This window comes from Pseudophryne corroboree, chromosome 3 (genome assembly GCF_028390025.1).
Source record: "Pseudophryne corroboree isolate aPseCor3 chromosome 3, aPseCor3.hap2, whole genome shotgun sequence".
NCBI lineage: Eukaryota > Metazoa > Chordata > Amphibia > Anura > Myobatrachidae > Pseudophryne > Pseudophryne corroboree.
Genome location: NC_086446.1, coordinates 539,956,098 through 539,969,539, shown reverse-complemented (window position 1 = coordinate 539,969,539; position 13,442 = coordinate 539,956,098). Strand labels below are relative to the sequence as shown.

At 44.7% G+C, this 13,442-nt stretch overlaps 1 protein-coding gene across 2 annotated transcripts in view; it reads right to left on the bottom strand.

Moving 5' to 3' along the window:
• Positions 1-1,666: 1,666 nt before the first annotated feature.
• Positions 1,667-13,442, bottom strand: part of TTYH2 (tweety family member 2) — a 315,012-nt gene continuing 303,236 nt past the window's right edge. For both annotated transcript variants that reach the window (XM_063961177.1, XM_063961178.1), the window contains 2 exons: positions 12,476-12,554; positions 1,667-2,523 (listed from right to left, as the gene is read on the bottom strand). In XM_063961177.1, coding sequence (XP_063817247.1) covers positions 2,443-2,523; positions 12,476-12,554 — 160 coding nt within the window. In that variant the 3' untranslated portion in view covers positions 1,667-2,442. The remainder of the gene's footprint in view (positions 2,524-12,475; positions 12,555-13,442) is intronic.

Genomic DNA, 13,442 nt, shown 5'->3' with positions numbered 1-13,442 from the left:
TTTTTAGCACACTCCCGGAAAACGCTCAGTTTCCACCCAGAAACACCCACTTCCTGTCAATCACTCACCAATCAGCAGAGCGACTGAAAAGCGTCGCTCGGCCCTGTGTAAAATTGCATAGTTTTGTGTGAAAGTACTTAGCGCGTGCGCCCTGCGGCCCATACGCAGAACTGCCGGTTTTTAGCCTGATCGCAATTCTGCTAAAAATGGCAACGAGCGAACAACTCGGAATGACCCCCTTAATGCATTGCCAAACAGCTATTAACAAAAGTTTGTGTCTGTGTGTGCTATGGTATGTCTGCTTGTAGAAGACATTAAACAGAAAGTTCATCTCTGTCTCTGTGACCTATCATAGCATCTCAATATTAATGGAAGTGGGTAAGTACAAAATTAGAGCATAAATAGTACAAAGAAAGCAAAATTCAAATCAAATCTGTAAACCACGTAGTAGTTCCTCATAACCAGAGGGGGTCACTGTTTGTTTGTTTTTATGTGTAGAGGTCAGGTTGGCCTTATGCTGGGCATACATTATACAATTATCTGGCAGACAATCTGCTAGATCTGGCTGGCTGTAAAGAAAATCTGGTATTGGATGAGAGCAAATGACAATAGTACATTTGCTCCCAAACACTGGAAAATGGACCAAACCTGTTATTCAGAAAAATTGGTTAATTCACGGATGTAACCAAATTGCATGAACAACAGTTTGTATCCATTTTCCAGCGTTTGGGAACAAATGGCCTATTGTCAATTGCCCTCATCTGTTACCAGATTTTTCATTCCAACCAGCCAGATCTGGCAGTTTATCTGCCAAATAATTGTATAATGTGTGCCCAGCTTTAGACCACTATGAGTAAATCTAGCACTTATAAAAGGGTTATATACTAGCAGACTAGGTACCAGTGTGCAATTTAAAATACATTTACATGTACCGCCAGGGATACTTCACACACATTCAAGGGATACCTACCTCTCTGTTGATTCCAAAAAAGTTTAATATGTCAGTAATGAATAAAGAACATTCAAATAAGATTAAATGGGACATAATTGTTTGCTCAGTAAACATTTATATCCGGTAGGATAACCTGACACACCATAGAAGTTACTGAGTATACATTTACTGTTACAATGGTGTAAGTAATATAAAAATGTTGATATACCCTGCTATGGCGTATCAAAAGTATGCATTTTTTTTAAAAACATAATGAAAAAAATATATATTTATAAACTACCATTGATGTTGTTACTTTCAGTCTGTAATTAATTTGTTTTGAGGGGCTAGCGCAGTGGTTCTCAAACTTTTTTGACTCAAGGCGTCCTAGAGTATCAGAATTTATTTTGTGGCACCCCTAGGCCAAAAGTTTCATATTGAGAAATTTAAAAAGAAGCATTAAATTAAGTAGATTGTGTTTATGTGTAATCCTTAGGGTCAATTGTGTGGTGGGGGATAAGATTTCCTTCTGTTTGTCCACATAGTTTATGATCAGCACTGGTTTTGCCTATTACATTGTTAAATAATTTGAATTGGTCCTGGACCACCAACCTGACCCACCCCAGCAAGTGTCCCGAGGCACCCAAGGGTGCCACGGCACACAGTTTGAGAAACACTGGGCTAGAGGAAAGACAGGTTGCACATACTTAAAAAAAAAAAAAAAGTAAATCGCTCTGAAAATTGAACAGCAACTTTTAATTAAAATAAATGACATCAACGCCCTGGTTGTGAGACAATGTAGCAAAATATAGTAAAAGATGATTATTGTACATAAAGAAAAAAAAGACAGACAGCCCTAATGTCGATATGGTTGAGAGCCTACACAGGTGTATGGCAATATTACAAGTTCTGTTCTTCCCTCCCAGGTAAATTGATTGGAAAGCTGGAAATGTAAAAAACAAAAACAAAACAAAACAAACTTAATAAAAATATAACTCCATCATCCAGCAGCTGCTACCACTGGTGGCCAGCAGGTGGCCACCCAGAACCAAACCATTCTTCCAGTGTTTATTTGCAAGACTGTTGCGAGTTGCAAACTGTTAAACAGCGACATTAGTATGTACACTCACTATATGTTTTGGTATTTATAGGTTTGTAGTATATGTATGCTATGCATACTTTATATAAATATTGTGATGCTGACATTTTTGTTTTAAAAATTGGGTAGGTGGAATTTCCCCCACGAAAATCATATGTCCACCCGAAGTTTGTTGCATTTCTTCCCAAGTAGGTCACAAGCGCGAACGTAGTGCGATCCCCTTCAATTCATGTCAGATTCCTGTGCATTCTCCACCATCTCAGGAATGCCGTTTCCTCTCAATCCAATATGCCGGTGTCTCAATATCCCCGTCAGCCACAAATTATGAACTCTTTGCAGCAGAGATGTCCACAGGCCTCACCACAAGATGAATGCAGTGCAGTGGTAGAGGATGGGGTCCAGACAAGTAGCATTAAGCTGGATACTCATTCCCATATATACTGGATGGCTCTTCATTTACTGACAGATATGTAGCCCTCATACTCGGAGAGTACTAGAATAAGACATAAAAAACACAATTGAACGAATGAATCATTGTGATGTATAATGTACACACAACATACAACATATAAGTATAGGGGTAATGTACACAGGGGCAGTTACTCAGAAATAGAAGATAGTGTTTTGTGGGTGTGTAATAACAACATAGAGCACCAAAGTTTACACTACACTTCACCTTTATCACTAGGCTTGATGTTTTTAAACTGCAGTATCTCATGGACAAATATACGGCCCCTTTGTTATGATACAAAAATGGTAGTAGAACACAAACTCAATAGTGATAAAACAGGATAAACGGCAACACACTAAAGACCAACACAATGCCACTCCTCTGTTCAAATATACATTGGCCTGCCTTGTCCACTTTAACTTGCAATACTGACCATTAAAATTATCTAGCAAATACCTCAACCCTATCTGTCTCCTGTGTAAGGATAATTTGGGTAATCATGTCAAACCTGCTGACTCGCTGGAATATCTATACTCTAAAGGCAGAACGGCCACATCTTACGGGACCAATTAAGTGTGTTTAGCTAATGGCACTATACATGGTCAGTGTTCCAACTGGCCTGACCAATCGCTGCACTGATTGTGATCAGCACTTTATATTGCAGCTTACTTTTGCTGGAACTCAAGAATACCCTGTCTCTACTAAACCTTTCACCGACAAAGAAGAATAATTCAGTAGGCTTGGAAGAAGTTAAAGAAACTTAATGTAAACTGTACAACGGACCTTCTAACTCATTTTCAATGTGTTTTCACAATACAAATATTAGAAAAATTACTTTTAGAAAAACTGTCTTCTGTACCAATTACAAAACACCCTGTCCTACAGCTTACATGTACTGTCTTATTTAATTGGAGTTGCTAACGTACTCTGCTTGTTGTGATGATGGATCCGGTATGATATACTGGCAGAGGGGATGCCGGCTGTCAGTATAGCGACAGCAGCTTCCTGGGAGTGAGGCTGTGAGTCCCCTTTTGGGCTCACTGTGCTTTGTGCCCGGTGGCGAGCTTTGCTTGCCACAGGTTCTATTCCCACTCGGTTGGTGGGGTGGACCCACCAACAGAGTGGAAATTCCGGGTGGATGTCGGGATTCCACCTGCCAGTATAATGTTGGCCGTCGGGAATCCGGCGTCAGTTTCCTGAATGCCGGGATTCTGATAGCTGGTATTTTAACTGCATCCAGTTGTGAGTGCCCAGCTAATGAAATCAGAACACAAAATAGCGGAGTGTGGGGCAACGTTGTATAATATGGAGTATTCCTTTACTGCTACAGTACATTTTAAATTGCAGCTGTTTTCATTTCCTGTATCGGGCACACAAACAGGGACATTTGTTGAACTACAAGTATCATGATTTTCTGCACTGGTTGCATGGTCACAAATAGATGGCTGGTCAGACTTCCACACGAGAGTAATGGAATGACTGCGGTGCGGAAAATGGCTAATTCCTGGGCCTGCACATACAGTACTATTAGTGAATGATGTGGAAAGTGGCTCTCCGTGTGTAATCCATGGCTTCCATATATAAAAACATGTTCTGCATCTAGGCAGACCGTGCAGGTTGGATGGACAGAGGGAGACAAGGAATAGGTTCTCAAGGCACATCACAGACAGAAAAACACTTACTTTTTACACTATATAGCTCCAACACATGTATGCAAAAACAAAAGATCAATTAGCAGAATGTGTGTCATTGCCGTGTAAGCTTTACTATACAAAATTTTGGTACGTTGTAATATCCTCAAGATACAGCTTTTGAAAGGTCTTGAATGAAAATAATTTCATAACATAACATCAAGAGGTGTTAATATTTTCATACTTGTAGCCACTCGGCCTCTCCCTGACTGTTATAGCACCATAAAATTATTTTCACAACAGAGACAGCTATATAGGTTACAGAAAGCAAAGAGCTGTGTTTCAGCTTTTTATATGGAGATCATGGATGTATTACATGTAGCCTTCCAGGACTAGGGCAGAAGTGAAATATAAATTGGAACATAAATATGTGAAGCATGTAAAATTACAAAGGGGGGATTTCAAATGTTTGAAAAGTCGGTTGGGTATCTGTGTTTTCCTGTCTATTAGATAGGAAAAAACAGACACCCAAATGACTTTTCAAACATTTGAATTCCCCCCAAAGTGTGTTTAACAAAAATGTAAGCTTCTCAATGAACCTTCTGTTAACAGTGGATGAAGACAAGAAAAATTGGAATACGTGTTTAGGGGTGTCTATTATCCCAGTGTCCATGTCTCGGTGTGGAGAGAGTTTGCAGGCTACAGGCAGGGATTGATGGCTGCAGCAATATGGGGATCACAGTCAGAGGCCACAACTGGCCAGTCATCTGTAAGTCCTAATAATAAGATTTTAAACCTACCGGTAAATCTTTTTCTCGTAGTCCGTAGAGGATGCTGGGGACTCCGTAAGGACCATGGGGATAGACGGGCTCCGCAGGAGACATGGGCACTTTAAGAAAGACTTTAGGTCTGGGTGTGCACTGGCTCCTCCCTCTATGCCCCTCCTCTAGACCTCAGTTAGAGAAACTGTGCCCAGAGGAGATGGACAGTACGAGGAAAGGATTTTTGTTAATCCAAGGGCAAGATTCATACCAGCCACACCATCCACAACGTATAACTTGTGTATCAAGTAAACAGTTAACAGTATGAAAAAATAACGTAGCATCAGTCCACCCTGATGGAACTATAACATAACCCTTATGTAAGCAAAACTATATACAAGTCTCGCAGAAGTAGTCCGCACTTGGGACGGGCGCCCAGCATCCTCTACGGACTACGAGAAAAAGATTTACCGGTAGGTTTAAAATCTTGTTTTCTCTAACGTCCTAGAGGATGCTGGGGACTCCGTAAGGACCATGGGGATTATACCAAAGCTCCCAAACGGGCGGGAAAGTACGGATGACTCTGCAGCACCGATTGAGCAAACAGGAGGTCCTCCTCAGCCAGGGTATCAAACTTATAGAACTTTGCAAAGGTGTTTGACCCCGACCAAGTAGCAGCTCGGCACAGCTGTAGTGCCGAGACCCCTCGGGCAGCCGCCCAAGACGAGCCCACCTTCCTACTGGAATGGGCCTTAACCGATTTCGGTAACGGCAATCCTGCCGTAGAATGCGCCTGCTGAATCGTGTTACAGATCCAGCGAGCAATAGTCTGCTTTGAAGCAGGGCCGCCAACCTTGTTGGCTGCATACAGGACAAACAGTGCTTCTGTTTTTCTGATCCTAGCCGTTCTGGCCACGTAAATTTTCAAAGCCCTGACCACATCCAGGGACTCGGAATCCTCCAAGTCACGTGTAGCCACAGGCACGACAATAGGTTGGTTCATATGAAAGGATGAGACCACCTTAGGTAGGAATTGAGGACGGGTCCGCAATTCCGCTCTATCCATATGGAAAACCAAATAGGGGCTTTTATGTGATAAAGCCGCCAATTCCGAAACTCGCCTAGCCGAAGCCAAGGCTAACAACATGACCACCTTCCAAGTGAGATATTTCAACTCCACTGTTTTAAGTGGTTCAAACCAATGTGACTTAAGGAAACTTCACACCACGTTAAGGTCCCAAGGCGCCACCGGAGGTACAAAAGGAGGCTGAATATGCAGTACTCCCTTCACAAAAGTAAAGAGGCCAATTCCTTTTGAAAGAAAATGGATAAGGCCGAAATCTGAACTTTAATGGAGCCTAATTTTAGGCCCAAATTCACTCCAGTTTGTAGGAAGTGAAGAAAACGGCCTAGATGGAATTCTTCCGTAGGAGCATTCCTGGCCTCACACCAAGAAACATATTTACGCCATATTCGGTGATAATGTTTAGATGTCACGTCCTTCCTAGCCTTTATCAGCGTAGGAAAGACCTCATCCGGAATTCCTTTTTCCGCTAGGATCCGGCGTTCAACCGCCATGCCGTCAAACGCAGCCGTGGTAAGTATCGGAACAGACATGGCCCCTGTTGTAACAGGTCCTGTCGTAGAGGAAGAGGCCACGGATCTTCTGTGAGCATTTCCAGCAGATCCGGATACCAGGTCCCTCTTGGCCAATCTGGAACAATGAGAATTGTTCTCACTCCTCTTTTTCTTATTATTCTCAATACCTTGGGTATGAGAGGAAGAGGAGGAAACACATAAACCGACTGGAACACCCACGGTGTCACCAGGGCGTCTACTGCTACCGCCTGAGGATCTTTTGATCTGGCGCAATACCTCTGTAGCTTTTTGTTGAGACGGGATGCCATCATGTCTATCTGGGGCAGTCCCCACTGACTTGCAATCTGTGCGAAGACTTCCCGATGAAGTCCCCACTCCCCTGCATGCAGGTCGTGTCTGCTGAGGAAGTCTGCTTCCCAGTTGTCCACTCCCAGAATGAACACAGCTGGCAGTGCGCTTACATGATTTTCCGCCCAGCGAAGAATCTTGGTGGCTTCCGCCATTGCCACCATGCTCCTTGTGCCGCCTTGGTGGTTTACATGAGCCACTGCGGTGATGTTGTTTGACTGGATCAGAACTGGTTGGTCGCAAAGTAAGTTCTCCACCTGACGTAGGGCGTTGTATATGGCCCTCAGTTCCAGGATGTTGATGTGAAGACAAGTCTCTTGACTTGTCCAGAGTCCTTGGAAGTTTCTTCCCCTTGTGACTGCTCCCCACCCTCTGAGGCTCGCGTCCGTGGTCACCAGGATCCAATCCTGAATGCCGAACCTGCGTCCTTCCAAAAGGTGAGCACTCTGCAGCCACCACAGGAGAGATACCCTGGCCCTGGGGGACAGGGTGATCCGCTGATGAATTTGTAGATGTGATCCGGACCACTTATCCAATAGGTCCCATTGGAAAGTCCTTGCATGGAACCTGCCGAAGGGAATGGCCTCGTATGTTGCCACCATTTTTCCCAGGACTTGAGTGCAATGATGCACAGACACTTGTTTTGGCTTCAATAGGTTCTTGACTAGAATCATGAGTTCCTGAGCCTTTTCTATCGGGAGAAAAACCTTCTTCTGGTCTGTGTCCAGAACCATGCCCAAGAAGCTCAGACGAGTCGTAGGAACCAGCTGCGACTTCGGGATATTGAGAATCCAGCCGTGTTGCTGTAACACCTTCACTGAAAGTGACACACTGTTCAGTAACTTCTCTCGTGATCTCGCTTTTATGAGGAGATCGTCCAAGTACGGGATAATTGTGACACCCTGCTTGCGCAAAAGCACCATCATTTCCGCCATTACCTTTGTGAAAATCCTCGGGGCCGTGGAAAGCCCAAACGGCAACGTCTGAAATTGGTAATGACAATCCTGTACCGCAAATCTCAGGTACGCCTGATGAGGTGGATATATGGGAACATGAAGGTATGCATCCTTTATGTCCAGGGATACCATAAAATCCCCCCCTTCCAGGCTGGCGATGACTGCTCTGAGCGATTCCATTTTGAACTTGAACCGTTTTAAGTATAGGTTTAGGGATTTTAAATTCAATATGGGTCTGACCGAACCGTCCGGTTTCGGAACTACAAACAGGGTGGAGTAGTATCCCTTCCCTCTCTGAAGTAGGGGAACTTCGACCACCACTTGTTGAAGACACAATTTGTGAATAGCATTTAACACTGTCTCCCTTTCCAGGGGAGAAGTCGGTAGAGCCGATTTGAAAAACCGGCGAGGAGGCACCTCTTCGAATTCCAGCTTGTATCCCTGAGAAACAATTTCTATTGCCCAGGGATCCACCTGTGAGTGAACCCAGATGTGGCTGAAAAGTCAAAGACGTGCCCCCACTGGGGCGGACTCCCCCAGCGGAGCCCCAGCGTCATGCGGTGGATTTTGCAGAGGCCGGGAAGGATTTCTGTTCCTGGGAACTAGTTGTGCTGTGCAGCTTTTTACCGCTGCCCTTACCTCTGGCAAGAAAGGACGATCCACGCACTCTTTTGCTTTTATTTGAACGAAAGGACTGCATTTGATAATGTGGCGCTTTCTTAGGTTGTGAGGGAACATAAGGCAAAAAATTCGATTTACCTGCCGTAGCTGTGGAGACCAGGTCCGAGAGACCTTCCCCAAACAATTCCTCCCCCTTGTAAGGTAAAACCTCCATATGTCTTTTTGAGTCGGTATCACCTGTCCACTGCCGGGTCCAGAGGACTCGTCTAGCAGAGATTGACATAGCGTTTATTCTGGAACCCAGTAAACTAATGTCTTTTTGAGCATCCCTCATGTATAAGACAGCATCCTTTATATGGCCTAGGGCAGGCCTGGCCAACCTGTGGCTCTCCAGATGTTGTGAAACTACACATCCCAGCATGCCCTCCCACAGTTTTAGCCTTCCCTAATAGCAAAACTGTGGCAAAGCATGATGGGACTTGTAGTTTTACAACAGCTGGAGAGCCACAGGTTGGCCAGGCCTGGCCTAGGGTCAATAAAATGGTATCCTTATCTAGGGTTTCAATCTCCGCCGATAAGGAATCTGTCCATGCTGCAACCACGCTACAAACCCAGGCCGACGCAATTGCCGGTCTGAGTAATGTACCAGAATGTGTGTAAATGGATTTCATGGTAATCTCCTGCTTGCGGTCTGCAGGATCCTTGAGGGTAGCCGTATCTTGTGATGGCAGCGCTATCTTTTTTGACAAGCGTGTCAACTCTTTGTCCACCTTAGGGGATGATTCCCACCGTACCCTGTCCGTTGGCGGGAAAGGATACGCCATAAGAATCCTTTTGGGAATCTGCAGTTTTTTGTCTGGAGATTCCCAAGCTTTTTCACATAATTCGTTCAACTCATGTGAGGAGGGAAAAGTTACCTCGGGCTTTTTTCCCTTATACATGTGTACCCTCGTGTCAGGGACAGGGGGTTCCTCTGTGATATGCAACACTTCTTTTATTGCAATAATCATATATCGAATACATTTAGCCACTTTCGGCTGTAACTTTACATCATCGTAGTCGACACCGGAGTCCGAATCCGTGTCGGTATCAGTGTCTGCTATTTGGGATAGTGGGCGCTTCTGAGACCCTGAAGGTCCCGGCGACATAGGGACAGACACGGGTTCACTCCTTGACTGTTCCTTAGCCTCAGCTTTGTCTAATCTCTTGTGCAATAAGTTCACACTAGCACTTAAAACATTCCACATATCCACCCAGTCAGGTGTCGGCACCGCCCATTCATACGCTCCCCTTCCTCTCTAGGTGAGCCTTCTACCTCAGACATGTCGACACACACGTACCGACACACCACACACACAGGGAACCTTTGGAGAGACAGAGAGAGAGTATGCCAGCACACACCCCAGCACTATATGACCCAGGAAAAAAACACAATATTTTTATGTTTACCCAGATAGCGCTGTTTACATATACAATATGCGCCAATCTTGTGCCCCCCCTCCTCTTTAAAACCCTCTGTCTACCGTGGTATAAGCAGGGGAGAGTCCGGGGAGCTTCCTCTCAGCGGTGCTGTGGAGAAAAAATGGCGCTGTGAGTGCTGAGGGAGAAGCCCCGCCCCCGACGGCGGGCTTCTGTCCCGCTGAACATCTCAAAATTTGGCGGGGGCTCTTATATATGTACAGTGCCCAGCTGTACATATACTTATTTTTGCCAAAAGAGGTCTATATGCTGCCCAGGGCGCCCCCCCTGCGCCCTGCACCCTTACAGTGACTGACGTGTGTGAGGTGTATGGGAGCAATGGCGCACAGCTGCAGTGCTGTGCGTTACCTCAGTGAAGATCATGAAGTCTTCTGCCGCCTCTGAAGTCTTCTTTTCTTCTCATACTCACCCAGCTTCTATCTTCCGGCTCTGCGAGGGGGAAGGCGGCGCGGCTCTGGGACGGACGGCGAGGGTGAGACCTGCGTACCAATCCCTCTGGAGCTAATGGTGTCCAGAAGCCTAAGAAGCAGAGCCTTGAAACTCACAGAAGTAGGTCTGCTTCTCTCCCCTCAGTCCCTCGATGCAGGGAGTCTGTTGCCAGCAGGCTCCCTGAAAATAAAAAACCTAACAAATATACTTTCTGTCAGGAAGCTCAGGAGAGCTCCCTGAAGTGCACCCATCTCCTCTGGGCACAGTATCAAACTGAGGTCTAGAGGAGGGGCATAGAGGGAGGAGCCAGTGCACACCCAGACCTAAAGTCTTTCTTAAAGTGCCCATGTCTCCTGCGGAGCCCGTCTATCCCCATGGTCCTTACGGAGTCCCCAGCATCCTCTAGGACGTTAGAGAAATACTGCACCTTTGATTTTATGCCTGAAACCATGGCAGACAGACCGTTCTGTAGATCTCCATCACTCAGAGACGCAAGCTTAAGGGCCCCATACATTAAGACGATAATGCCCGATTTTATCCGATTTCGGACATTCGGCCCGACACATCGGATGAAATCGAGCATATTGGAGGGGTTTCCGATCTGCGTTCCCGTGAGTATCTGATCGGATCCTCCAGATTGAATGTGCTGCACATTCAATCACGTCCAACCCCGCAGGCATGGCTGGGATCGCCCAAGATACATTGTATGCAAAAGGACAGCATACAATGTATCTTGGGCGATCCTGCCCCCCCGGGAGGCTGCCGGGGTGATAGCCTGCGACATGTCAGACGGACATGTCGCAGAAGTGTATAGGGCCCTTAAGAACTAGTAGACGGGGATGTAGAATAATAATGGCTTACATATTGCTATTTACGTGTGATGTCAAAGCATTTGCATAATGAGACCACATGCATAATGTGTTACTAGTTGAATAATGATGTCCTACCTATAATATAGTCTATGGAGAGTGCTGGTTCTCCAGCTGTTGTGGAACTAAAGATCCAATTATGCCAGGACACTCTGGAACTTATAGCTCCACAACGGAAGAACCACAGGTTACTTAAGCCTCCTAGAGTAATCCACTAGAATCTATCAACCCTTCATGTGACCCTTACACGTAACCACCTTTAGCTACCAAAAGGATCTGCTTTTATACCTCCATGACACGGATTTGCTTATATTGCTTAGCAGGATAGATTATTTTAATTTTAAATTGTGTAAAATATAGCACAGCTTTATATCTCCTTATAGCTACAGGCTGTGCCCCCAATTCTGGGAGTATTTTATTGCTATTAGTTTCAGAGGTTTCTTGCACCACATACGCTGTGACTAGAAAGTGTTTCAACCCTGGAAGCAAGATAAAGCTTCTGCAAAATTTGGGAGCCCTACGTTCCAGCAGGTAACCTCAGACTCTAGTTGCTGAAGGCATCAAAATCACAAAGGGTGTCAATTTCTGACACTGACGTGACATGTGGCTTCAGAATGGCACATCACGTCTTGCTGGCGTTGCAGGGTTTCATTTTCATCCCACAGGGGAGCGAGGGAAAACTTGAGATATTGGCACTATCACAATTGGCTGATATTTGTGCAAACGGGCATCGTTCTAAATTGAATTTCCCACAAAATTTACTATACACGTCTGTTGTGATTAAATTGCAATGGAATTCCCAATTCCAGCAATCAGGGACCCCTAACAATGCATGCAGTACAGATCTCCAAGTTGGTACACAGGTGTAGTCATTACTGGCTGACACGTTTTTAAAGATCCACAAGTGGAGCTATTTATTTCAGTTCTGATACTGAAGAAATCTGTAAAACCTGCACTGTTGGGAGGGTCCCTGAGAACCAGGGAAATGCTGCTTCAAGTATTTTTAACCTGTGAGTGGCAATACTTCGACAATAATCCCACGCCTCTCTCTACAGAAATAAATAATAATCTCTCAATACTTGCTTTTTTTTCAAGTAACAAAAAAAAAAAAAATACAATTCTAAGTGACCTGACAATGGAATACATGAAGTTTTGAAAACAAAATACTTGGGACACCTGACCAATAAGTAGTTCTGTGTAAATAAAAAAAGAAAACAAAAAAACCCCAACAACAGTTCTATATATTGCATATAAGAAAGATTCTGCTACAAAAAAGATTTGGATTCATAGGCCCAGCGTACCGTGGGAGGAGGTGATCCTCTCCCAATCAACGGCACATTCTCGTAACGAGGATTTCCGCCAAACAGAGCGGCCTGGTTCCTACAGAAAAGAGCAGAAGACATTTCAGTGGTGTTAGAGGAAAACAAAACCAGAGATTTTAAAGAGCTTGAAGTCATTAGTGGACCCTGAATGAATATTACACTAACAGGTCCAACACTCTATTTCTACATGGGGGAAAGAGGTGTGTGGGGGGTAATCGGCTTCTGAAAACAACATTATTCTTTTTCATTGTATGTGAAATGAATGTCCTAACTATGGGCCTTATGCAGAGGTGGACGCAATGTGGATGTTTGCGGATCTCAGCAATGCTTTTTGAAGTGCGCTTGCATCGCAGTTGCAATGATTTTTTAGCGATGGTGGATGTAATGAGGATTTATTTGCAATGTGAGTGATGGGTGGTGAGGAAGGGAACTGGGGGGCTTGTCAAATGAAGGTGAGCAGCGAGTATTATTTGCTAGTGTCCCAGCCAGCGACTACGATTTTGGTTGCCGTTGTACTGGCCCTGGCAGCTTGGTTGCGATGGACATAGTGCTGCAGAGAGATCAGATGATGCATTTGATACTGCAGCTTTGTAACCAAGTGGTGGATCAAAGATGCCGTCGGCGGGGGCCTCTGTACAAATACCCATGGATGCAGCATTAGCCTATTATCGCAAATCCACTACGTTCGGGATTGCAGTTGCAAATGCATTTGCCTCTAAATCAGGCCCTTTATAACTGTGCACCTAAAATGCTTATGGTCTTCCATCCAACAACCTCATCATTACTTTTGTTGGGAAATAGTAGAAATGCCAAGTAACGAGTGATAAAGTAGTGAAAAAGGGAAAGGTAAATAAAATTAACATCAAAATTATTTTTCTTTTTTGATTACAGCTTCTGAACAGTAAGCGCTATGCTTGTACCTAGATTACCTACATGGTAAATACAG